General features: G+C 36.5%; 1 protein-coding gene across 1 annotated transcript in view; it reads right to left on the bottom strand.

The window, feature by feature from the left end:
* Positions 1-21840, bottom strand: part of ebf2 (EBF transcription factor 2) — a 30453-nt gene extending 8613 nt beyond the window's left edge. The window contains exons 1-10 of the mRNA XM_077206665.1: positions 21682-21840; positions 19928-20084; positions 18900-18963; positions 18544-18599; positions 18370-18443; positions 15913-15981; positions 2947-3028; positions 1075-1216; positions 739-869; positions 490-616 (exon numbers count right to left, since the gene is read on the bottom strand). Of these exons, the coding sequence (XP_077062780.1) occupies positions 490-616; positions 739-869; positions 1075-1216; positions 2947-3028; positions 15913-15981; positions 18370-18443; positions 18544-18599; positions 18900-18963; positions 19928-20084; positions 21682-21746 (967 nt within the window). The 5' untranslated portion in view covers positions 21747-21840. The remainder of the gene's footprint in view (positions 1-489; positions 617-738; positions 870-1074; positions 1217-2946; positions 3029-15912; positions 15982-18369; positions 18444-18543; positions 18600-18899; positions 18964-19927; positions 20085-21681) is intronic.
* Between the last annotated feature and the right edge of the window lie 4521 nt (positions 21841-26361).

The following is a 26361-nucleotide window of genomic DNA, read 5'->3' as shown; positions in this document are numbered from 1 at the left end:
GGAAATTAAATTAAATCAAATTTTGGGGATTTTAACTGTGACAAGATGATTGACAGGGCAGTTTAAACAGTGACAGATGCGTGTAACTAAGCGACAGAGCTGCCTGTTAAAGACGCAATATGTCCAAAATCTTGCGTACTATTCTGCTACACCCTCAAAAGTATGTCCTTTTTCTTCACAAAAAACTTTTTTAAGGCATTGTATAAGTAGGCGAATTGGGACGCAGCACTTGTATGTCTCCCTAGCCAAACACATATGATTCAGGTCATCAGCTCATTAGTAGAGACTCCAAGACCTGAAATGGGTGGAAACTTTAAAAAAGTGCAGTGTTGTGGCAGCTCCAGGAACAGGGTTGGGAACCACTGGTTTAACATAATATACTTGTCTTTAAATATGCAATTCTGCGTGAGTGTGGATGTCTATGTGTATGTTTTATAACCAGTATAAATGTATATTTAATGTATTATTATTATATATTATACAATTTACCTGTATAAATGAAGCGCCCTGGAGCTCCTTTACAGAACTGCTTAGATTTGTAGGACAGCGTAACTTCTACAACCCCGGGAATGTGTCGAGGAGGAGTTTGAACTCGGATGGCATGAGGAGTGATTAGCTGCATGAATAATGACAGAAAAGTTTGGTTACAGATTCTTGGTACTCAACCATTGAGCCAATAATTCAAATATTACAAAAGCTTCCCTCATTAGAAGTCAAAGCTGGCTTGGATACACATACCTCGCTCCACACTAACATGCTCCCGAACACCACTTGCAGACCGTCAAAGAAGTTTTCCCCAATCACAATTACCATAGCGCCGCCTGTTGTCCAACCTTCACTGGGACTGATGGCTTTGATACAGGGAGTAGCTGAAGTGGAGAGAGAATGAAAAGGTGATTAAAAATGCAAGAAATGATCATGCAAGGTCTGATAAACGCCCCCCAGTACGTCCTAAATGACCATATAGATACTGTCTTGCAACAGAATAAGCAAATTTAGAGCCCCCCTCATGACTTCATGATTAAAAACTTCCTCCCCTTGCTTTTTCTCAATGGTATTTCTTCCAAAACTCACCGTATTCCATGCTGGTCTCCATCGTCTCATTTGAATCCATTCTGCGAGCGCGACGTCCGTGTTTGGAGTTGTTGTGCACAAACATATTATCAGAAATGGCTAGTACAGGACCATCCACGTTGACCATCGTGGACAGAACCACCTGTTTGGAACGAAGAAAAAAAAAGACATTGATAACAAAAAAAGTTTGAAGGAGGAGATTTATGTAGTTCGTAAAAACCTTCCTTTTGCTTCATCTCAAAATACGATCAGCGATATCCTTGCAATGTTATCTTTAGAAACAGCTACTTCTGTTGATTTAAAATCTATAGTTTTAGCACTTGTCGAATCGTTTGTAATAAAGAGCACTACACAAATAACAGCCAAAGAGTGTAAGAACAAATTTTGATAATTACAGAATATTGCAGTCCTCTCAGATCCATCTCTTTATTGTTGAAATTATTTATTATTTTCCTTCTCTTCCTTTTGTATTCTTCTCCCTATAATCTACACTCTTACTCTTTTCCCCCCATGTTTCCTCCAGATTTTGTCCTTCTCTGTTCTTCTCTTTATCTCTTACTTTTAAACTATGGAGTGGATCCTATGTGCTCGCAACCATTCAAACTCAGACAAAAATTTTAAATAGGTTTCAAACCACATAGTAATGTGGTTTCAAAAAGATACAGAAATATTCACCAGATGACTTGAATAGCTATATTTGGAAAGAATTAATCGTTCTGTGAGTGGGAATTGCATCTGTATAGAATTGCATCTGTGTATGTAAAATTACAATATTTACATTTACATCTTAATTTCCAAACAGTAACCCATCGTTTTAGACCAGTTAATGGCTGCTGAGTTAAAAACATGCGCTGCTGATTTCAAATTGAAGCTCGGCACTGTGTTCATTTCCACGCATGCATCTCATGATATCAGGTGTATAAATGCATCGCTTCACTTTATAACCGGTAGCCCTTATATATATATTTAATTAATTAGCACCTTGCGCAACTTGACAATCGCACTAAGCAATTTTGCGATGTTGATTTAATTTCGATGTATCGTGCAGCCCTAGTGCTCACGCATGTAAAAAAAGATTTTCATTGTTGAGTTGAAGACAATAAAACAACGTGACAACACATAAGAGGAATAGGTAAGAGGGATGCTGCAAAAAACGAATAGGGAAGGACAGCAGGGAAATGAAGAGTGAGGGATGAAATGTCAGATAGCAGCTCCAGTAGTGAAAGACAAGTGTGAGGAAGTAAAGCAGGAGGTCCCCAGTGAACACTTCCTGGGTCACATAACCTGACCTCCTCCATCTGGAGCCCATCACTCAAATCCTGACAACTTCCTGAAGCACCTTCCTGATGATCCCTGCTTCTACTACTTTCCGGATTTTTCTCATGAGATAATAAACTCACAATCTCAGTTTGAAAATCTCAACCACTAGACTGCAAACAAAACCTATTCGGTATATTTGTCTTATATTCCAGTATATATATATCTTTAAAACAAGATAAATGTACCTGAGAGACATATGGCATACATAATGCACTCTTTGATTTGCAGACTTTTGTCAATTGCTTCTTTGTTTTTTTTTTGTTTGTTTTTTCCTGTGTTGTCTTACAATCTTACATTCAACACACATTCTCTGTCAAATCCTTATACTTTATCTTATGCACATTTCCTTGTAATGTATATATCTTGCTCTAAGGATGTTTGGATATTTTTACTGGATATAAAACAAAGATGCTGATTAGGAATATGATTTTTAGTAGTGTAGAGAAAAGAATAAACTCGGCAAAAAGGAATAAATTCACTGTGACCGGGTTCTGCCTTAGAGACAACAGAACATTTCAGCATTTTGCAAATACATATATAAATGATCCATACCTGAAATCTCCTCATGTCTCGGGGGTTCCCTGCGGTTTTCAGACAATTTTGATTACACTTCAGGAAAAACTTCAAGAAAAATCTGCGGGAAACAAACAACAACAAAGCTGTAAACCAGTAAACCAAGCTAGAAGAAGAGGATTACTGTAGATTGAGAGGGAGAGACTTCAATCCCGGAAGTGAATTGTATGGCTTGCTTGTATTAGTAGCTTTCTTATAAATAAATAAGTAAAAATAGGTATATCCACCTTTAAAAGGGAGTATTTTATGGTGGTCCTGTGTAGTTCATGGCAACATTTCAGTGTTTTATTTTAAAGACATTTTTTATTTACTTATCTATGATGCATATTTTATACCCCAATGCAAAGTCAACGTAAAGTTCAAAAGCAAAAGTAATTATCTGTCTTTCCCTCTACCATTTTGTAGAATTGACAGAAGAATTATAGTTAGGGTTAGGGTTCGAAATACAAAAAAATACAGGTTTTGTATTTATTTTTGCAATTGATTGATCGTAGGCCTCATTGATCGGAGCTGATGCATCTCGGACTTTTTGAGGTTCATTTTTTTCATTCAAAAACTGGGGTGTATAAGCTCAGATCAGTGATGCCTACGATCAAACAGTTCCCAAAAGAAATACAGAAACCTGTGCTCATTGAAAGAAAACAAGTTGATAAAAAGATTGAGTCTAATATTTGGTAATAACATGCATCAGCAATTACTTTTGTAGGACGGTCATTTTTGACCTGGAGCACATTAATAGAAAAATTCAATTATATTTTGTGAAGTTGTTATACACTGTGTGAGCAAAGTCAGTACGTTTTAATTCAATTCGATAACATTAATTAGCATTTTCAGGAAAAAGAAAATCATCTCTGTGTAAAAATGACCGGAACATGAGGATTAACCCCCAATACCCCAAAACAAGTGACAAATTTGTTATTTGTGAGATGATGAACATGTGTCCAGCGGTGTAAATTACTAATTGCACTTTCTTTCTACATTTAAACTTATTAAGACCTTCAAAGTACATATTTCACAGGTCATCATGATCTGGAAAAATTTTGACACAGAACCCATCTTTTCCCTTAAGTATAATTTCCCTTAAGTACTTTTATGCATGTACAATTTTTATTCCATAACGATTTAGCAAGGCTAAGCAAAAACAACCAAACATTTTTTTAAAAAGGGCTCCAGCAGTTTTTGTTGCATGAACACCAAAACACATGTGCATACAGTTGACCTAAGACTGACTAACTAGTTGGCTAAAGTTTTACCATTTGATCTAGACTTTTTTTTTTTTTAAACAAATGGCACTCTAAAAACACGGCATCTGAACCACTGTCCTCCAATCCTCTCCCTCTTTCTTACAACACACTTGTCAAGGTCTTGCGTGCTGTTTCGTTCCCAGCGTACTATTCATTTCACTTTAACTATGATAAACTTTTTAGTCCTTCATGAAATCATGGAGCACAGCTGCAAGCAGGCGAATGAAAGCACATCGGCCAGGCACACATTAACATGCATTAGTCACTCCCCCACCCACTTAGCATGCAAATCTCTAAGCCTCGCTGCCTTGCACCTTCTGCCATGTATCCATTCACTGCATCATAATTAGACCCATCTTGCATAATTAATTAGGACTCCTGCAAAACCTTGCAACTTCAGCACAACATCCCTCCATCTCTGTTGTGTCATAAGGAAAAGTTTAATAATCACGTTTTGCACAGCTGTGATATTTAGATTTACTGGAGAAAGGTCTTCTTCACCAACGCAATCTCACAGCAATTCGTAAGTATTTTGCCAGGGTGACTAATTCATAAAAAATTGTACTAGGCCTACCTCACTTGTATATTTTTGTAAGCTTTGTTTAGACCCCAGTGATGGGTAAGTGTAGGGGTGGTCCTTCCTGGTGACTTTTTTTGAAAAATCATACGAATTCGTACAATTCAAATCGTACGAGCTGCATGATTAATCGTTAAAAGTTCACGGTCTCGATTCAAGCATCCACGCGATCTCATTTCTAAAGCGATTTGGATACGTCTATTAAACCTTTGACACGTATGATCACAGCGAACATTAAAATAATTTCGTACCCCAAAATTTTCAGCAGTTTCCACAAAAATATATTAAGTGGCAAAAACTGTTTTCAACATTGATTAAAATCAGAAATGTGTCTAGAGCAGCAAATCAGCATTTTCTGAAGGATCATGGAGTAATGATGCTGAAAATTCAACTTTGATCACAGGAATAAATTACATTTTACAATATATTCAAACAGAAAACAATTATTTTAAATGTTAATAATAATATTTTGCAATATTACTGTTTATACTGGATTAAATAAATGCAGCCTATTGGTGAACAAAAGAGACTTGTTTCAAAAACATTAAATCATCTTAATGATTCCAAATGTGTGAATAGTGTGTATGATTTTTTTTTTACAAAACCAAACATAATAATTATTATTATTAATCTGAAGAATTTTTAAGGTTTTAAATCATTCTGTAAGATCAGAGAATAAAGAAAAGCAACATAGGAACCCATATAATACGGTTTAAAAAGCATCCCATAATGCGTCTCATGAAGTGGGTTGAATTAATGTCCAGAAAAAGCTAAATAGTTTTGATAGTTTTGATTAGTTTAACATTTTGGTCACCTGTAATTTCATACTTAGTTGGTGAAGTTATTATTATTTTACTACTATAATCCTAAAATGTAGAAAAAAGTAATATTTAAAGATAAGAAGGTATTTCGAAATGTTAAATTTCCACCGTTTTGAAACTAAACCACACTGTAAAATCCAACAGTGATTCTAACCAACACTTTTTAGTTAACTTTACTTAATGTCTTAACTTAATTGTAAAAATCTAGTAATCTGTACTATTCACATACTAGGTTTTGTTTACTCAGAAAACCCAAGTTAAGATTAATTGATTAGTTTGAGTGTGGTTTTTGAGGCGCAGGGAAAATCTTAATTGACTTTTCACTCATTTCCTCCACTTCTGCAGTTATTTTCCTCTGTTTGCATTCACTCATTTCCCAAAGTCATCTTGAATGTTGAATTGTCAATACACCTGAAACATTTGAGAGAACATCATATAAGCTGACTTCATAAATTGATGTTGATTTTCCTAAAATGTTTTAGTCACCATTCTGGCGATTATTGTTCCCTTTGGTTGGGCACTTGGAACTTAATTTATGCTATTGTAAATCTCTTTCCCATGATGCAGTGATGCAACAAGAAATCAACGATTCGGTTTCAAAGGAAAAGAAGCAATATATAAGTATTTTTATGTATGTATGAATGAATGATGTATAACATAACTATATTTCATGTCAATTAATGAAATTTTATAATCTTGCTGCTAACTAGGGATGGGCGTATCAATACAAAGTATCGATATATCGATACTGACGAAAGTATCGATACTCAAATAAAAATATCGATAGTACAGTTTTGTTTTGTTTTTACCAGTGATTTTGTTTATTTGACAAGAAGTTTAATGCGTACAATATTCATTGAATTGGATGAATAACCTGTTTAGTAAATAATTGTGTAGTATAACTATTTTCCTGCTTATCTGAACACACGCAAATGCTGCAAGTCAGAAGCAATCAATCACAGAGAGCGTTCACACACTGCCGACAATGCATTCAAACAGGGCTGCGTTTCCCAAAAGTATCACAAGAAACCATTGATGCTTTGGGAAACGCAGCCCAGAACAATGCTTAACAGAAGATAGAAAAACATCATATGTTTGAGCTATTTCACAATAAACTAATTTAAATTATAGCCTACATAATTTGTGCAAATGAATTATTTTTTGAATGTTAAAAGTTCATAGTTCTATTCTGTAACTAATTTTAATATAAATCATACACTGTCAGAATAAAAAAGGTTGCATTTTATGGGTGCAACAGACGGTCACTGGTAGTCCCCTATGAAAATTAACATTAAAATGATCATAGTTCAACTAGGCCTATAATATTTTGTAGATTTCCATGGTTACCACTACAAGTAAACATTGTAACTACGTGTAAATAAAAATATAATCTAATAAATTCCAATTAAGGCGTATTGATTGTTAAAATGCCTTTAAAATAAAATGTTAAGTCGGTATCATTACCCATTTTAATCTTAGTAATTCAATAATTTAAGAAATTTTCAAATTTAAAAGTTCAGTTTAGAAGTATCGGTATCGATATCGGCGATACTGGCCTTGAAAGTATCGGTATCGTATCGAAAACAAAATAAGTGGTATCGCCCACACTTATGTCCTAATCACCTTGTGCAACTTTTAATTGGGTTTATATAATCCCTCTATATTTGTGACAATCTTGTAATTGATCATACTTGAGTCACACAGACTTCAACATTCAGCCTGCAAAACACAACAATGGTAACAATTATATTTTATTTAAAGTAAATGATCAAATACTCTCTACTGTTCTTTTTTAGTTACTACAACTCTTGTGTAAGTGAACTATACTAACTCTAAGCATTTGTCAGTACCACATACTATTCCTATTTTACTTGTTTTTTTAAGGCAATCGGTTTGAATGCTTTTTTTTAAAGTAAATCCAACTAATTAGATTTTACAGTGCAATTTCTTTATAAGATGTGTATTAACTCAAGTTTTCTTAACATTTGTAAGTTGGTATTATTACACTTCGGAATAAACTGAATATAAGTTATATATTTATCATTTGAATAGTGCCCATTACCACAGACAAAAAACATAGGATGAGAAAGAGACTGTTGATATGTTAGATGCAGAACCATCACTCATCAGTATTTCCTCTTGTCCATCTCACCTCCCTCCCTTTCCGTCTTACAAAAACAAAACAGTGTCATGGCATCGAGGGAGTGGGGGGAGGAAAATTAGGAAACCAGATGTGCAGCATCGAAACACTGACATGTTGAACAGTTTCGACATCAATACATCAACGACTGTATGCCACATGTGTGTGTGAGTACAGCCACTCGAATCGACACAGTTACAACATTATATCAAACTCAAATTATATCAAATGTATCCATGAAGATTTGAACCAATTGTTCATTAGAGATGAAGTATCAGACATTGGCGTACCGATATTCTACGTATTAAATTCATCATCAGCAAACTAAACAACAACCAAAATCCCAGTAAGATCTAGTGTTGAATAGGTGAGGGTTGTGGGGGAAGCCTCTGAGGGGTTTTGGGTAGCAGAGGTTAGCTAGAGCTGGTCATAAATACTCTGGGCTCCCAGAACCCCTCGGCAGACTTTGGGGCCAGACTGGTCGTGGGGTTAACAGGCCACGTTCCCGACCTCTGACCCCACTAACAGCGCATACATAGAGGCTCTAAAAATCAATACCTCCATCACCACATACCACACCGGGACCTTTCACACTTGCTCCCACAACTAAGGAAAATAAAAGCAACCAACCAACATCTTGTTTCAGGACTCTTTGCCTTTACAAAGTTTTTTTCTTTCAGTCAACTCTAGAGTTACCAACTCTAAATATTCTGTCATTAAATTCTTGAGATCGCTTGTGAGAGCTTCAATAACACCTTATTTTGATGGTTCATTTTCGGTAACACTTTATTTGAAGGTGACGTTTACATGTAATTATGCATAATTTACTGTTTAGTCAGTACAAGTAACTAACCCTAAACCAAACCCTAACAGTAACCCTATAGTAAGACATGTAGTTAATTAGTATTACTCAGCACTTATTTGAGTAAGTACAATGTAACAACGTCACCTTAAAATAAACACACAGAAAAAAAGGTACAAAAGCTGTCACTGGGACAGAACCCTTCAATAGGGTTATAATATGTACCATTTAGGTACTAATATGTACATTTTTGGTACCAATATGTACCTTTGAGGGACCAATATGCACTCTTTAGGTACAAAGGTGTACCTTCTGAAAAGGTACAGCCACAGTGACAGCTTTTGTACCTTTTTTTCTGAGAGTGACATTTCAACTAACTTTCATTAGATTATTAGAAGACCGTTAGGTTAGGGTTAGTTGACATGTACTTGTAAAGTTACATATTATCAGTGCTTAATTTGAAAAATTAATAATTCTGCGTTGTGATGTAAAAGTATAACTGTATTATTCACAAGTTTCTGCACGGCCCTGCAAGTTTCTTTCACTATCCTGATGACTATCAGTCCAGGGATACAGACTAGTTCCTTCTTCTCGAGATCACTTTTGATGAGAAACACCCTAAGCTTTACTCACGGATATGAAAAATGAAAATATGCTTGACTGTCTTTTTGACATTTTGGCGATATTAACTTATTTTTATTGGAATAATTTGTCAAGTTTAGGCCTATGCACTCCCTCTAAACTTTCTGCAAAACAAAAAGCAGCCGCCAGAAACACCAAACAATGAGAATGATTTTGAACTTAAGAAACTGATTGGTCAAAAATATGTTTAGGCAATAGCAATTAGGCCAATAGCAAAACATAACCTCCAAAATACATCTGTTATAAACCTGCACTCGCTGCCCTGACATTCGCACACACAAGCACTGTAACTATATTATACACTTTAAAAACAAATGCCTAAATGCAAAAATCCAAAATCGGACATTTTCCGGAACAGGATCCGGCTCAAACTAAGCACTGCTTAATCTCTGTAGAGAAAGCATCAGGATAAAGTGTTAGAAGATACCAAAGGGATAATTCACCTCAAAATTTCAATTTTGTCATTATTTAGAAGATATTTTAAAGAATGTTGGTAACCAGACAATTTACGGGTAGCCATTGACTTCCATGGTATTTTTTTCCTACCATGTTAGTCAATGGCTACTGTCATCAACATTCTTCAAAATATATTCTTTTGTGTTCAGCAGAAGAAAGAAACTCATAGAGGTTTGGAACAACTTGAGGGTGAATAAAAGACAGATTTTTCTGTCCCTTTAAGCAGTTAATCTACTAATGACTGCTAGTTGACATGGTTGCAAAGTTACTTATATTTAGTAGAATGACTAAAGTCGACAACCAGTAAAGTGTAATCAGAGCTTCTATTTTGTATTTTTGTAAAAAAAAAAAAAAAAAAAAAAAAAAAAAAACGTATTAGTTATATATTTAATATATTATAAGCATGACAATTTAAGTGATAACAATTTCATATTTGCTATATCTTCTCCTTTAATGAAAGCATGCACTCCAGCTGGACGCGAGATCCTGTTGATTCATGTTTTCCCAGCATATTCTGAGAATATTCCAAAGAGCATGTTTTGTGCTCCAATTGCAGCAAGGAAATATGACTTTTTATACAACAGAGTATGTAGTCATGTCACAAATTTGCTTATTTTTCAAGTGACCTAGAAATTGCACAATATTTTTTATTCATATAACATTATAATTTGTTTTTTAGTCATTATGGTCCTAAGCATTATGGTCCTAGTAACTTTTTCACTGACCACCTTATAGTTGACTCGCATGTTTTGGTTTCTGTCTGCGCTTACATAGACATACTCAGAGAAAGTCTATGTGTACACACACACACACACACACACACACACACACACACACACACACACACACACACACACACACACACACACACACACACACACACACACACACACATACACATACACATACACATACACACACACACACACACACACACACACACACACACACACACACACACACACACACACACACACAAACACGTATGTGGACAAAATGTCCCCACAAAGATGGCAATATCTGAAATCTTTGTCCTTGTGGGGACATTTGGGAAGTTACAGTATAAAAACAGTTACGTCTATGGAGAGTCCCCATAAAACATGAAAACACAACGTGTGTGTGTGTGTTATAATGCTCAGTGCTTCCATGAGTATGTGTAAGCACAATTTTATTTAACCAATGCAGAAACAAAAGAAATAATTTCTGCACAAGCCCTCATCTTTGTGGGGAAACAAAGGCAGGACAATCTGCATGAATACAAGAGTGGCAGATAGGAGAAGAGAAGGGAAAGATGTCTGCTTAATTAGCCAGTAATGATGTGATCTGACAAACAACATCTGTTTCCAAATTGGGAGTGTGTGTGTGTGTGTGTGTGTGTGTGTGTGTGTGTGTGTGTGTGTGTGTGTGTGTGTGTGTGTGTGTGTGTGTGTGTGTGTGTGTGTGTGTGTGTGTGTGTGTGTGGTTGGGAGGGGGGTAGAGAATGCCAGCACTCACTTTACCGAATGTCTCAAACAGAACAGCTTGATGTGAGTTTTCAGAGGATAGCAGGAAGCAGAAGCATGCCGCAAGAACAGACAGAAATATAAATGCTTGAAAAAATTAATACTTGTGAAAGTCACTGTATTTTGCCCAACAGATACTAGAGATAATGCTTAATCAGTAGCCTTGCCACAACATCATATTGAGACGTGTGTGTGTGTGAGGTCTTAAATTTCACTAATGAGTTAATGATGCCCCCTGGTGCTAGTCTGGCCCCTCTGTTTGTTTGTTTGAGTGTGTGTGTGTGTGTGTGTGTGTGTGTGTGTGTGTGTGTGTGTGTGTGTGTGTGTGTGTGTGTGTGTGTGTGTGTGTGTGTGTGTGTGTGTGTGTGTGTGTGTGTGTGTGTGTGTGTGTGTGTGTGTGTGTAATCTGGAGGAGATCCAGAAGATCTCATCCTCCATGGTAAATTCCATATGCCTCAACATAATCCCACTTTCTTCACAGCAATGCATTCCTGCGTGTTGTATATACTGCAGGATTAAGGATAAATTCATCAGGACAGATGCCCCGAATTAGTTTACATTACTGATCTCATAGACGTGCATTTGTGAGAGATCAGACAACGTGGACTACGTAGTGTGTGATGAATCTGTCAGGACTCGGGTCAGGCTTGATAGGGTCATTGACAGCTTCCCAGCAGGCCTGCTGTGAGCCCTGTCAGTCTCTTCTCCTCCTCCAACACTGTTCCTCCCTGCTCTCTCTCCTGTCTGCATGTGTACACAGTTGCTATGGATTAGTTATGGACATTATATTTTAGCACCATGGGCTGCACTGTTTCTCACAGCGGTGACAGGAATCACCTTTCCAAATCATGCCTGATCAATTGAATTGAAAGCAGATGGACTTAAAAACCTCAAATTTCAAAGATGATTCAGGGATGAAACCAGGGCTTTTGAAAATCGTTAAAAATGGTTTTGGTTAGACCTCACTGACACTCTATCCGAGACTTTAAGTTATACTTCTGTATTTTATTTTGGTTATTATGGGTATCATTTTGTCTGTTGCTTGTTTTGTTGATAGTAATGAATGGGCAGATCTTGGCCTTTGCATATAGTTATAATTTTAAAATATAATAAAAAAGGAGTCACAAAAAGAAATAATTGATAGCATTTTAACATCACAAAATGTGAAAAAATTAAAGGGCTTGAATACTTTTGCAAGGCACTGTATATGTTTCAAAGCAGAAACAATTATAATTATTCAAAAATATTTTATAATATTCTCGTTTGATTGTTAATTTTCTATCACCACTCAGATTCCAAATACCTATTGGTCCAAATAATTTTGTTGGTAGTATATCTCATGTTGAAGCTTGTATTATGCTCAAACAAATGCTATTATGTTTTGTTCTGCCATCCCTTCACTTGTCTTATAGTGCTCACTCTTTGTTGGTGCTGTTGCAGAACATTTTCCCTTCAGGAACAGATAATTGTCTTTCTATATTGATCCAATAGTTTTGCACTCCCCTGGGTTTGATTAGCAAAGTAAGAGGGGACAGATGGTACCATTCCTATTACTGGGATTTTTTCTTTTTTTTTTTCCCCAGAGCACTCATTGTAGATAGACCTAAAGAAGCGAATGAAATGCTGTCAGTCCAGTCTCTAAAACAACAGCCCCAAGTTTGTATTCAAGTCCACGTCCTCATATTGCTACTATGGCTCTTAAATTTGAAAATACAATCATTTTTTTCAAAGGTAACATCAGGCGGCCGAAAATAGAGGACCTGCATTTATAACTACATCCAAATTCTGTGTAGATAGATTTTACAAACTATTAACTTTTTCAGCAATTACCAAGACAACATTTGGAAACAGATTTGACAGTTATGATAAAAGACCAACAAATAAACATGCATCCCAATCCATCAGCCTTATTCTTGCGGTAGCATTATTCTATTGATAAGATTATACCATATTGATTATTTGGTTTGTTTTAACCTATATGGATTGAAAACCCACAAAACCCACCATGGGATTGATCCCTATTCAACCCTCTCCTTCTTTTCAACAGTTCTTTTCATCCCTCACTAATCGTATGCATCCATTTATTGAACCTGTGTGGTAGTGACTTGCTGAGTCTCAAGCTGTTAGTCCAGCTGTACATTTGCTACAAAGCTTAAAGATATAGCAGGATATATACCAGGACTTTCGGGAATATTTTTTTTTCTTATGAAGCCAAACATAATTAGTGCTTCCACTCTGCCAAACTTTTCCTAATCCAATTTATGAACAACACCAAAAACAACAGCTGAAAATAAATTGACACTTTTACACTGACACACACACACCTTTCCTTAGCTATCTAAATAGAAACATTGCATAGACTTCTGTTGTTTTTATATACAGTTTGTTTTAAAACATAACCCTAACCCACACCATAATCCTAACCCTACATGAAAACTTTCTGCAAAAAAACAACAACGTTTACAAATGAGGACATCTGGTTTTGTGGTATTTTGTCATGTTTAGCTCAATTCTGGGTACAAATTTGTCCCCGAAATATGGTTAAGTAGGTACACACACACACACACACACACACACACACACACACACACACACACACACACACACACACACACACACACACACACACACACACACACACACACACACACACACACACACACACACACACACACACAAACAACAAACAAACTTAAATTAAATACTGAAGTCCTCATTTCCATACAGCTGATCATTATTACTGAAACTTAAACCCATACCTTAACTCAACCCTTTTAACACACACGACAATTAATCTATATATTGTTTTGATTAATGATGATAGCACCAGATGTCCCTGATTGGTTTAGTCAGAATTAGCTCATTCTAGGGACGAATATGTAAATCAAGCATAGATCAGTGGTACACGCGCACACACACACCTCGTGGGCAACATATGCCAAACCAAAATGTTCATTAACATATTATCACTATTGCCAATTTGCATGAGACATTTTTAAAACAGTAGCTTTCATCCACGAGATTAAAGTATGTGGCCATTGCACATGTGTGTATTGATCAGTCATGGACTGTTGGATTGACTAAGCTGGTCTTTCAATCAATATGCACAAGCACATGAAAAGACTTACAATTATACAAACAAACTAATGAAGGTTTCAATGTGTAAAAATGTATGTTTAATATAAGAAATGGACAGGTAATGATTAAAAGCTAGGCCTTACTCTCTGGCAGCAAGAAGAGCCAAGGGAAGATGTGGGGATCATAATGTGACAAAAGCCTCCTTCAGCATCAGCTGAGAGCTATTCTCTCCCCTTCTGCTAATAACTGGATTAGTTGTGGAGGCAGAAAGGGGGTGGAGAGACAGACATACTGAGCAGCAGGTCCAAACAAAACGGACACAGATTAAAAAAGGAGGGGGGTGAAGGTGCTTTGGGACCCCAATTCCCACATGCATCGGGGAGGTGTCCTGATGAGCCGACTAATTATATCAATATTAGGGGGAAAGGTTGTAGGTGGCATAGAAAACCAGAGAGTGAAGGGTATTAAAACTAGAAAAATACTGGAATATAAATATATGAAACATCTTTGTCAACTCTCATTTGTGAGTTTTAAAAAGTCCCTTGGTCTTTCAAAGTACGAATCAATCAATGATGCAGCACTTCTTATATCCTCAAGAGGCATTTTTTCTTTACACAATACATAAAAAAGCAACAACAAAAAAAGCCAACCAGTTTGTTTGCTGTTGCAAAATATGAGAAGTATCATAATGCACTAATGAGGCAATATATAAGCTACAGCTTTAAAAAACAGCTTCATTTTATTAAAACTCTGGGTAAAACTGAACTTGTTTGGAGAATTAAAGAGATAGAAGGAACAGATATGACAGAGAGAGAGAGAGAGAGAGAGAGAGAGAGAGAGAGAGAGAGAGAGAGAGAGGGGATTCACAGAGAAAACTATAAAAACATCTGTGGTGCTAAGGAATTCTGGGAAACTCTATGAGACAACTTTCCACTCTCGACGTGAGAAAGACAGAGCAGATCCTCAGAGACGCTTTATAAACACTGTAAGCTTGAAAAGAGAGAGAGAGGTAAAGAGGGATATCTGAAAATAAGGGAAACTATATTATCCATATATCTTTGAAAGATAGCTTAGGGGTGATCAAGTTGTTGGACAAAGAGTGATTTAGTATGCATAAGAGAGCAAAACAACTAGCATTTAAGTGTTGTATTTATGTAGTGAGTAGAGAAAGGAGAAAATCTGAAAGAAACTGATCCTTTCTGTGCAATGAGGCAATGAATAAAGAAGGACAGATGTGTTCATTCTTAAATCCCATCAAATATTTCATAAATTGGGTCAAATATGTACAAACCAATCGTTGGGTTTTAAAAATTGAGTTTAAAATGTAAACCAACGGTTGGGTTTGTCCATATTTTACCTGAACATGGGTTGCAACAACCCAGCATTTTTTTTTCAGAGCATATAGCTAAAATTAAAAAATTACTAATATTCTTTACATATAAACCAATCTTGTCCCAAAGAGACTTTATTGGTCAGTTTGGCCCTAGTTTTAGCATGATAGTCTTAGGACTCATAGGACCCTTGAGTTGAGTTTCCTAAAAAATATTATTTTTCCATTTTTTCTTCCCTTTAATAACACAGCCTGCACAAAATCTAAGCAAAACATACTGTGGATTGTGTGAACATATAAAATCACTCAAACTTGTGTGTAGGGAACTAGAAAAGTTTCGTAACTGGACTTACCTGTCAATGATGACAGGATCGGATGGTGTCTCGTTGCGATTGCCGCAGCTTTTTTTCTCACAGCAGCGACTTTGTACGGAAAAAGAGAACATAATGAATTATTAAAACTTGCTCCATAAGACCACTACAATTAAGACTCAGAAAAAAAAGGCAGGCCAGCAATCTGTCACATTGATTGTGAATGATCAAGCTCAATCCCTGCTTCTAAAGCATACACACAAAAACCCGACCCTATCACACACACACACACACACACCGTCGGTGGACCTCCTGTCTGTGCAGGGCACCCCCCCCACACACACACACACATACAATCCCCCCACCCCATGCACCACGCCACCAGCATAACAAAAGTGCCCCCCACCCCTGGCCATCTGCCTATATGCTTTCTCCTCACAGTCCCCCCCGTCAGACAGAGTCACTCCCCAGCTGTGTGTCCTGCCCTCTGCACCCCTTCCCCATCAGCTCTGTTATTAACCAGCTGTGAGCGCCCACTCGGGCATCTGCTGGCTACACAATGGGGGCAGAGCCAATTCTGAGTCCCCTTCTGCCCTCCCTAATGCTGTCCTGAAGCCTGAGGTCACTGCACACCCCCTGTCTCTTCTGTCTCCTGTGACACTTGCTGTTCCTTTTTCTCTCAGTTCAGCTACCATATACTCTTTTGGACATTGTGCTTGTGCTTGTGCTTGTGCTTGTTCCAACCCAGGCTCATTGAGAAAACGTGCCTGTGGCGACATATATGCAAAAAATGACATTACGTTGCGTCGTGCATGTTTCGCAACACTTTTTTTTAAGTGAAATGTCAAGTGAGCGACGCTAAACGAGTTTTCGGTTTTATCTGAAACAGATGAACTTGAATCTGGCAAGGTTTTATTATGTTGGTTGTTGTATGCATCACAGTAGTTCGCAAATTAAACGTGCACTGAGGGTGAAGGTTAATGCTCTACTGCGTTTGAAAATAACATACCACCTACACTAAACCCTAAACATACCTGATAGTGTTAAAGGGATAGTTCACCCGAAAATGAAAATGAATCATATAAAGCGACCGAGTCTCTTCAGAATATTTTGACTAAACTGCTCAATTTATATGGATTAGTTTTACAATCTCTTTACGAAATTTTTAAAGTGTCAGCGTAGCTGTCAATGGAGGGACAGAAAGCTCTCAGATTTCATTAAAAAGATCATCATTTGTGTTTCGAAGTCTTAGAGGTTTGAGACAACATGAGGGTGATTATTAATGACAGAATTTACATGTTTGAGTGAACTAACACTTTAACTATAAATCAAACGTGAGATAAAATCACATTTGCTAAAGCAACCATGCAATTTTAGTGTGCTTCTACAAGTCTTAGAGCTCTTTTATCGTGACTCTTGTTTCACTGGACTCGTACTTTGCAAGTGCAATGCTGTACGAGGTGATGGTTAAGTGATGCAAATCTCAAAATGTATTTCTTTACAAATGATACACTATGGTAAAAGTGTTTTGAGGTCATAACATAGTATTGTGCAAGGAATTGTGTGAAAATAAGTTTTTGTTTATCGCAATCTACCCCTGTAATCATATTTTTTTTGTGTGTAAAAAGAAATAAAAGTTGTTACTGCCTCTGGTGTTCGTTTCAGCTCGAACCTGCAGTGATTTGTATGTATTGATAAGTGTTTTGAGTTCTGCAAAAATATAGTTGCGAGTGAATGTTCTGTCATCTTTGCAGGAATGATTGTACAAAGTAACATTTATCTTTAGCAAAACTATAAAAGAGAATAGCACATAGCAGGTACATGCCATTTAAGCATAGATCAGTACAATATGAGTCACATGACTAAACAAGCCATCGTTTTCAAATACCTCTGTTTTCACAGACCACACTACAATGTAAAACCGCCACTTTCAAATTGATCCACTTGTGACAGCATCTTTAAAAAGCTCAGTTTTCGCAGGACAAAAACATCATCTCATCGTGGACGGAAGGCCAAGATGAAAAAAAAAAAGATATTTCCAAGATGTAGAGTGAAACTGACTCGAGTGAAACTGACTCGAGAAATGTTTTCGGTTGTTAGAAGACTGGAAATTCAGCATGTTTCCTGAAGATGTATTTCTTTCGTGTAAACTTCTACCAAGGGATTCAAACACAGAAGCTACTACTGCTATTTACATGTTACCAAAGACAAGATGGTTCTTAAAAGATACATTTTTATAACATTTTAATAATCTAAAGAACCGTTTTCCACTATAAAGAACCTTTTGTACACTGGAAATGTTACATGGATGTTAAAGGTTCCTCATGAAACCATTGATGCCAGGACCTATATTTTATAGAATTGTGATTAAGAAGTGGCTGGAATATATGGATCATTGTAAAGCAAATTTGCTGCACTCTTTCACACATTTTTCACAACAGTCAGCCCTTTCCAATAGCACATCGCTGTTATATTAGTTTGATTGTGTTTTTAACTCACCTGCACATGACCTCATGAGTTAGCAGAACACGACACATTTCTGGATTCTTGTTCTGTCCTTCATATGAGATGGGCTGAACCACGTAAAACAGAGTTTAAAAGAGGTCATCAACACACAGAGCAAAACTAAGAACAAGTTTCTAATGGCTAGAAGACAATAAGTTGGTGCTTTACCTGTTTTGTGACGGAATCAATGAGACGTGCATAAAGGTCTTGTTCTGTGCGAACACCTGTGAACAAAAACAACAAACCAACCTTGTTGATGTCACACTCGGAAACAAATGTACAAGTTTTGAACCACATTTCCACTGGATCAAATAGTAGGAGAGAGTTGGGCAATAGTAGTTTTACTACCATCAGTTGTTTTTTTGTTAGTTAACTAAAATATATAATGTACATGTTCATTTAATGTATGATAGCATCACATAATTATGGCTTTTTTGCTGCAAAAACTGACAGTATATTTCCCAACTGACAGAATATCTACATGGACATAAAGGTCTATATGAGAAGAGAAATGATAAGTATACCATTACTATAGAGGAGCTGGAGTTTGTAGTGAGTTCCATTGTTGGTCTTTTCTCCCGTCTGCTCCTTAGAAGAACAGCAGGGAAAGGCAAGGCAAGGGAAGGACAAAGAATTTTGATTAAGCTAAACAAAATTAACATTTAAATACAGGAGTTCATGATTGAGTGTTGTCTAAACAACAATATATATTTTTCTAATAAACACAAGCAAGTGGTACATTTTCAAAACTCAAATCTCATGGCTTTACCATGGTAGAGACTGCATTAGTCACCCTTAACTGTATAAATTCAGTCATTGGGTACAGTGAAAACATAGCAAACTTATTGTAAAACTCATGGCTGTGTCATATACTTATTATAACTTTTGATGAAGAGATACAATTTCAAACATTACAGATTTTATATAAAGTTACTTCATGTAAGTGCATTTTCTAATGTGACAACTATACAATTACTGTAATATATTTAGTAACAAGAGTGATTTGAAACATGTATCTTGCATTGTTGCACTGCATTTCTGTTAAAACTAAATTGAAAGAAGATCTATTGTGCTCTCATTATGTTAAAATATTGCATTGTGAAACAATGATTATTTGGAAAGAAAATATGTAGGCTTCAAGTGTAATGAAAGCATGAGATTATGTTTTGGGAAAAAATGTCTTGTGTTTTGCAAGTGTGATCAGTTTGAGTTTTGAAATTACCACTTGTGAAAATAGTGCTAAAAAAAACTGTAATAGGTACTGATGTTTTGTGGTTGAGAGCCTGCATTAGGCTGTCTTGCCTACCAAGGATGGATTCAAAGGTAAAAAAGGACAGATTTGGGAGGAAGGAGCTGATGTTGTAAAATAAGTGTCAGTGTCCAAGAATGGCTCCTCTAATTTTTCTGGATGTTTAAATATTCCATACATCCTGTGTGTTTTATAAGGTTTTGTTTTCTCTCTTAAAGCCCAAGCTTTAACTCTACATAGGAAACATCATCAAAAATGCAAAAATGTTCAATCATGTGAAACATGCTATAGTATAGAATATACCTTGTCCTGCTCCACAAAGTCCACAAATGCTGTCCTCTCCACTTCTACAGGCTGCCCACTGCGATCATAGAGTGCCAGAACAAAATGGAAGAAGTTGGACTTTCTGAGATTGGAGGGAGGCTGTTTTTCAAAGTGAGCACGGGATAAGGCCACTCCACTGCATGTAGGGTTTCGGAGAGTAAAAAAAAGCAGACAGTTTATTTCATCATTTTTTCACAATTCATATAGGCCCAACTGACCATTTACTGATATAATAACATCAATTAAATTCAACATAAGCTCAGTACAATTCTTAATGCATGTCTCGGACAAGATCAAAATGACAAATACTTTCACTTTTGGAGCTACATTTCCACTGATTCCTCCTATTAAAAATGTCTGCTTGTGTGAGAACAACAGTTTTAGGCCTAGAAAGTGTTTTCGAGCACATTGTTGTCACATTTTAAAAAAAGTCAAGAAATAAATGTTTGTTTCATTTTTATTAAATGCTCTCACCAAATTTGATTACAAGTTCTTTTTAAATGTTAAATATTTCTTTGCTATATCAAAATATATCCATTCTTTTAATTATTTTTTACAATTATTATGATTGTTCTAATAATGTATGATTTGAAGATATAACTTATGCACACAGACTTCTCTAATTAATTTAGGTAAAATAAAAAAGGCTGGAAAGAAGCTAGTCTTTAGCGCAATATATAGCTACACTGTTCAGAAAGCAAAAAGCAGATTTACTACGAAATTATTTATCGTCCAAGACAGACCTGACAACAAACAGTTGTCTGAATTTTTTAAAAGTAGACTTGATGTTTTGGTGGAAACGCAGCTCTGGGCAGTTGTTAACATCGATACATTTAGCTATAGAATGAAATCAGATAAAGATTTCGACTTATCAAAACATAGGCTACACATTTAGAGGCGATCAGTATAGATTTGTGTGTTTTCGTTAATAGCAATAGGCTATTACGATTAGTATTAGCCTAATTGGAGTTACCACTGCATCAAACTTTTAATGATTTGATTTTGAATTCCTAAAATTATTCAATTGTGCATATCAAAGTTCGACAAATCGTTCAATAATACTGGATTAAACATAGCCTATTCTTAGATAATAGTAGCCTATGCTGTATCGGCTAATTTAAATGAGCAAGAAATGAAAAGCAAACAAGAACGTCACAAACAATCGCCGTTCAAGTGACGTGCTCGAGCGTCTTAAAGTCTACCAACATGAGACAATAGGGTTTTATTGTATTGTCTTGTTTGCCTCTTTCATTCGGCTCGTGACTCTGTCACCTCAAACTACAACAGCACTGAAGACTGAGCTCTGGCGCTATTAATCTCCGGTGTCATTTTACATCCGCAGCCCAACCTGTAGCTGTTGATATTTTTACAGTTATAGAAAAAAAAGTTAATTAGTTCGTGGTTGACGTCTCGCTACTAGCATACTAATACTAGCCTACTAATAATAGCCTAATAATATGCTACAGTAACAACGGCACGTAAGGGAAAAACATTTTGATAACTCACGCAAAATGTTTTTAGGTTAATAGTTTAATCCTACATAATGCAGGCTATGCTCTGTTCTTTTGGAAATAGTTCAACATTTGTGTAGTAGCCTATGCGTGTTATTTGGACTAAATTCACTCAAATGACAGAACTGTCAATAAAGAAATGTTCTTGTGGTGTTTTTGTAGCTGTTAAAAACTTGAACTAATTAAAAGATTTTAGTCTGCATCAATTCAGAATAAGCCTACCTCTGTGCCGCTATGTTTGCATCAATAACTCCGACATTCCGCACCCAAGAACGAACAGAATCCATTTCTTCTTCAAAAGTTGTCACTTTTAATTAGGTGATGGTTCTTGTCGATCGTTCTTGACTCCCAAACATTTACCACAAAATTGGAATGACAAGGTAACCCTCTTGTGCAAAACTGAAGAAGCACTTGCTTACAGCAAACAGTCAAAATAATCTGAAGATTCTCCTGATGACTCAGTTGAACGAACACCGAGATTCTCCAATAGGTCCGTGATGTCCTCCTTGGATCTCTTTTGGAAATTTTTCTTTTTTTTTTTGGAAACTTGCTTTCTTGGCGTAGGTTTATCCTTTTTCGAGACCCATTCAAAGTCGTCCACTCGCTCACCTGTTCTACGAGAAGAACATTCACTTCCCAAACAACGTCTGCAGATGTGCTGCTACGGATAAACCCACTCAGGATAACAGTTAAAACATCCACGAGATGCTCTGGAGAGGTGCTGTGCTCTGCCGATTACCCTGTAACTGGTGAGGATGGGGATGGAGCCCGTTTAAAACCATAAGACGGCGATGATGCTGCGAGAGTCTGTTGGGACCTATAGTAGGATATGAATGGGTTTCCGAGCTCGAAAAAGAGGAGGGGCAAATCCGTATTTGGAGAAGTGAAAGGTCCCCCTTTTGTGGCGTTTTTGCAGTCTGGCTATATTCAAAGAACATCGCTTACCAAATTAAAAAGTCATTTTTTACGTAGGGGTCTGATTTCAGTTAATGACTGTTTGTTGGAATAGCATATTCAAAAGACATCGCATACAATGACTACAATCAGGACACATCTTTGGACAATTAAATATCAAGAAATTTCAGTGAATCCCCCCCATTGATTTCAATAATTACAGGTCTATAATCTATTAAGCCTAAAGCATAGGACTTTTTAAATTTGTTTTGGGGTTATGATTATTTATTTATTTAGGCTAATGTATCTTTAAAATATGTACGAAGTCTAAATGTATCTGTTACAAAGAAAAAACGAATCGCAAAGGAGTTTGAACGACTGACATCTGCGAGAAAGCAGCAGACGGGCAAAACAATGAGATTTTTCGAAACTTTTTTTAGACCATTTCCTCTCTGTAAGAAGAAGCTTTTCCATCTTTTCTTGCTACTGGATAGGGTTATTGTCTGTGCGTGGGGCTCAAATAACTAAACAATGAATGCGAGCCCCCCACCAAACACACACACACACACACACCACCACCACCAGGCTTATACCAACCATCTGCCAGCACGCCTCGAGTCAGCTGTTCAGCCTATTATGTGACCTGTTGCGGAATCCACGCGCACTCTGCAACATATAGCCCACTCACCGTTTCCTAAATCACTAGCCGCACCACTTGTATTTCATATGTTACATCAAATTTTATAGTTGTTTGTTTTGTAATCGATCATAAATATTTCGTAATTCTTTTCTTTTCTTTAAAAAAACAAACAAAAAAAACGGCCTCACTGGATAGCAGATGTTTTACGCGTGAATGTGATTAACCAGCCCAATAGCAATATCGGACGAATAGGCTATGGCTACGATGTGATTAGTATGAAAATGTACGATTTGTAAGTAAAAAGTAGGCTACATTAATCTTTATCCCTAGCTACACCTACCCCTCAGCAGGAAAAAAAAGAAACGAAAATGAATCTGTAAAAGATTACAATTTGCGTGAGTATGCGAACTCCGTTTATTTACTTGGCCTAAATTAAAACACATTATCATATCAAGAAAACATTTTTGGGCTAGGCCTATGATGACTTTAGATTAAAAAAAAATTAGAAACATGATTTTGAAGCAATATTTAATTTCCACATTGGTTATTTTATCATTATAGGCTACTAATTACTTTATCATTATAAAGCCTACACTCAAATAGCCTAATGTTCTGCCAGCAGGTGTTTAGCTGAGCATTAACTTTGTGCATATAGGCTATGCAAGAACAGCAACATTTGTAGAACTCTTGGTTCGGTCTAAATAATTTTACGGAACTTGGTTTAAGAACAATACATACTTTTTATTTAATATTTAGGTCTTCGTAATGTGACAAATGCGTCATTTTCTGAGAAGACATAAACCGAACACGCCCCTTTGAAGAGGAGAATGGTGCGCAACCAATCAACTAGATTACTTTCAAAAACATTTCAACGTGTCTATGGTTGTGAAAGAATAATGTATCAATAATATTACTAGGCTATTAATGTTTTGTTTATGTTATACACGTGTCCCATCGTTGGCTGTCAAATGCTCGAGACGTCACTGAAATAGCCTAAACTAGCCTAATCTCTTCGATTTATAAAATATTTTTGTGTAATTGAGCCATTCTATAAGGCGGAAAAACTTGTTAGCAAATGTCATGTCTTGAGAAGAACAAAATAGCAGTCATTTAATAGCCTACCAAAATTTTAAACAGGCAGTTGTAACATCCAGTTATTTTACCCATTCAGAAAGGCTTTTCTTGATTAATAAGGCGAGGTGTAGCTACTGCATGCAAGTGATTCTTTTGGTTGGATTTGCCTTTTTTTTTTCTTAACGACCTAACTTAGACCAATCATTTTCATTTATTGGCCAATTTTAAGAACTATCAAATATTCCGAAAAAATCCACTTTCCGTGTTCATTTTCCCGATTTTTAGAAGGCCGAGATTCTCCGAAATATGCCGTGATTTTTAACCGATAAGTTAATTGAAAGTCGTATACTTGTACATTAGGCCTCCCTTAGTCCTAAATTACATAATATCTAGTTCCTTAGTGTGAAAAAAATACATTTGATGCTGGAGAAAAAAATTTGGGCAAAAACGACCGGGGCAGTTCTTCCCTGGCTATAGGCTACAGTATGCCTAATGTAAATATTTAGTTATGTTACCGTATTGGTTGAACTTTAAGAATAAAGAGTATAGGCCTAAGTGTCTGGAAACATCCTTGAAATGCCCCATATTTATAGCCTACCCTCGCCAATGGCACAGGTCGTGATCTGAAGATGGCAAAACTAGGCTGAGCCTATAGGTAGCTAACTGCTCTAACGAAATCCAAATTTTGAGTAGTTTTTACTGTACCGTTTTTAATTGGCCTTTAGACTTGCAAATGGGATAATGCACTGAGCCGCCATTGAGACATGCACCGGCCCATAGAGTCACTTCTCGGCTTCCATAAGGGTGCGCTAAAGCGAACAGAAGGACTGTAGGCCTACTAACGAAATCCAATTTTTGAACAATTTGTTTTGTACCAATCTTTTTTATGAAGCCTTGAACTTGGGATATGGGGCAATAGATAAGACTGGCAGTAAGCCTAAGGAAAAAGTGCCAGTCAGAACTGTCACTGGTGACAAAATGACGGCCCTGGTTAAATAACCACCGCTCCCTCCTTCATACACCTCCTCTCTTCCAAAGCCTAAGATCGGTGTGTGAGCGGCGCCTCGTGGTACAATCACATAGAGGCACAAAATCACTTTCCAGAATGTTTTCGTTCACTGTTTCCTGGTGATGGGATGATTTCTCAAACCCTAACCGGACAGCCGAATCGAACTTAAAAAGGCATATCAAAGAAGCAAAAAACTCATCTCATCCGTGAGCTCTTAACTGCACGGTGCACCCCCTCCTCCAAAAAAATGTTTTGATATGCTTTAATTAGGCTAACTTATCCCCAAGTTTCAAACATCGTCTGGAATTAGTTACTTTGTAGGCCTATTGCTCTCGAGCTCTTGTGCCTCCAGACGAATCGCTGTTGCTACTCATTTGTAAGCTTTGGATAAAAACGACGTTGAATAAATGACTATTTAAATTAAAGTAACTATCTTTTAAAGGTTATGCTTCCACTTATTTGTTCGTTTTCATTGGGTTTATTTAATTTATTTTAATTTCTAAATGTTGCCATGCCAGAAAATAAACGTGTTCCAAATTTCAGGCAAGGAGAGAGATGTTGACATAGGACACTATTTTTGGTAGGCTAATGCAATGCCTAAAATTAACCTCCCTTTCATACAAAACGACCAAACTCCTTTATTACATTTATCAATAGGAGCCAAATAATATATGAAAGCTAAATTCAGCATAAAGTAACTGTTTGCAAGCTTTCGCTGACTGCGTGCCCACTATTTCGGCATTTAAAAAAAATATTTTTCCAACCCTATGTCAACAGTACACATTTTCGAACTCTTCCTAATCAAACACACCTGGGGCCTATACCATGAAGCAGGTTTAGGTCGCTAGCCAGCTATGTTTCAGTTTAATTTGTATCAACCCTGGGTTTTAGGGACCATGAAAGTGGTTTGGCTTTTAGCAGTGTTCATCGCCATAGTAACTTACGCTCCACGGCTAACCTGGTCCGGGGCAGGTTATGTTCCAGGTAAGAGATCGCAAACCGAACTTGGACCAATCAGCTGTGAGCAAAGTGACACATGTCTGATGCGATAAAGTCACTCCACCTGTTTCTACTCCAAATTAAAGGTCACTACATAGCAAATTATTTTTACAGACAATATCGACTGGTTTTTAGTGATGCTTATTTAGAATAATAAATTTGTATGATTTAGATATTATTTATGCAATTATTATACCCTTTATCATTATCAATCACACATGTACAATTTTAGTTCATCAATTATTATTACGCAGTTTAAATGAATAAATATATAAAGGTAATATAA

This window comes from Siphateles boraxobius, unplaced genomic scaffold (assembly GCF_051911475.1).
Source record: "Siphateles boraxobius isolate OS27281-9 unplaced genomic scaffold, OSU_SipBor_1 56, whole genome shotgun sequence".
NCBI lineage: Eukaryota > Metazoa > Chordata > Actinopteri > Cypriniformes > Leuciscidae > Siphateles > Siphateles boraxobius.
Note: the sequence above shows the minus strand (reverse complement) of the source record. Positions and strands in the feature narration are given on the sequence as shown.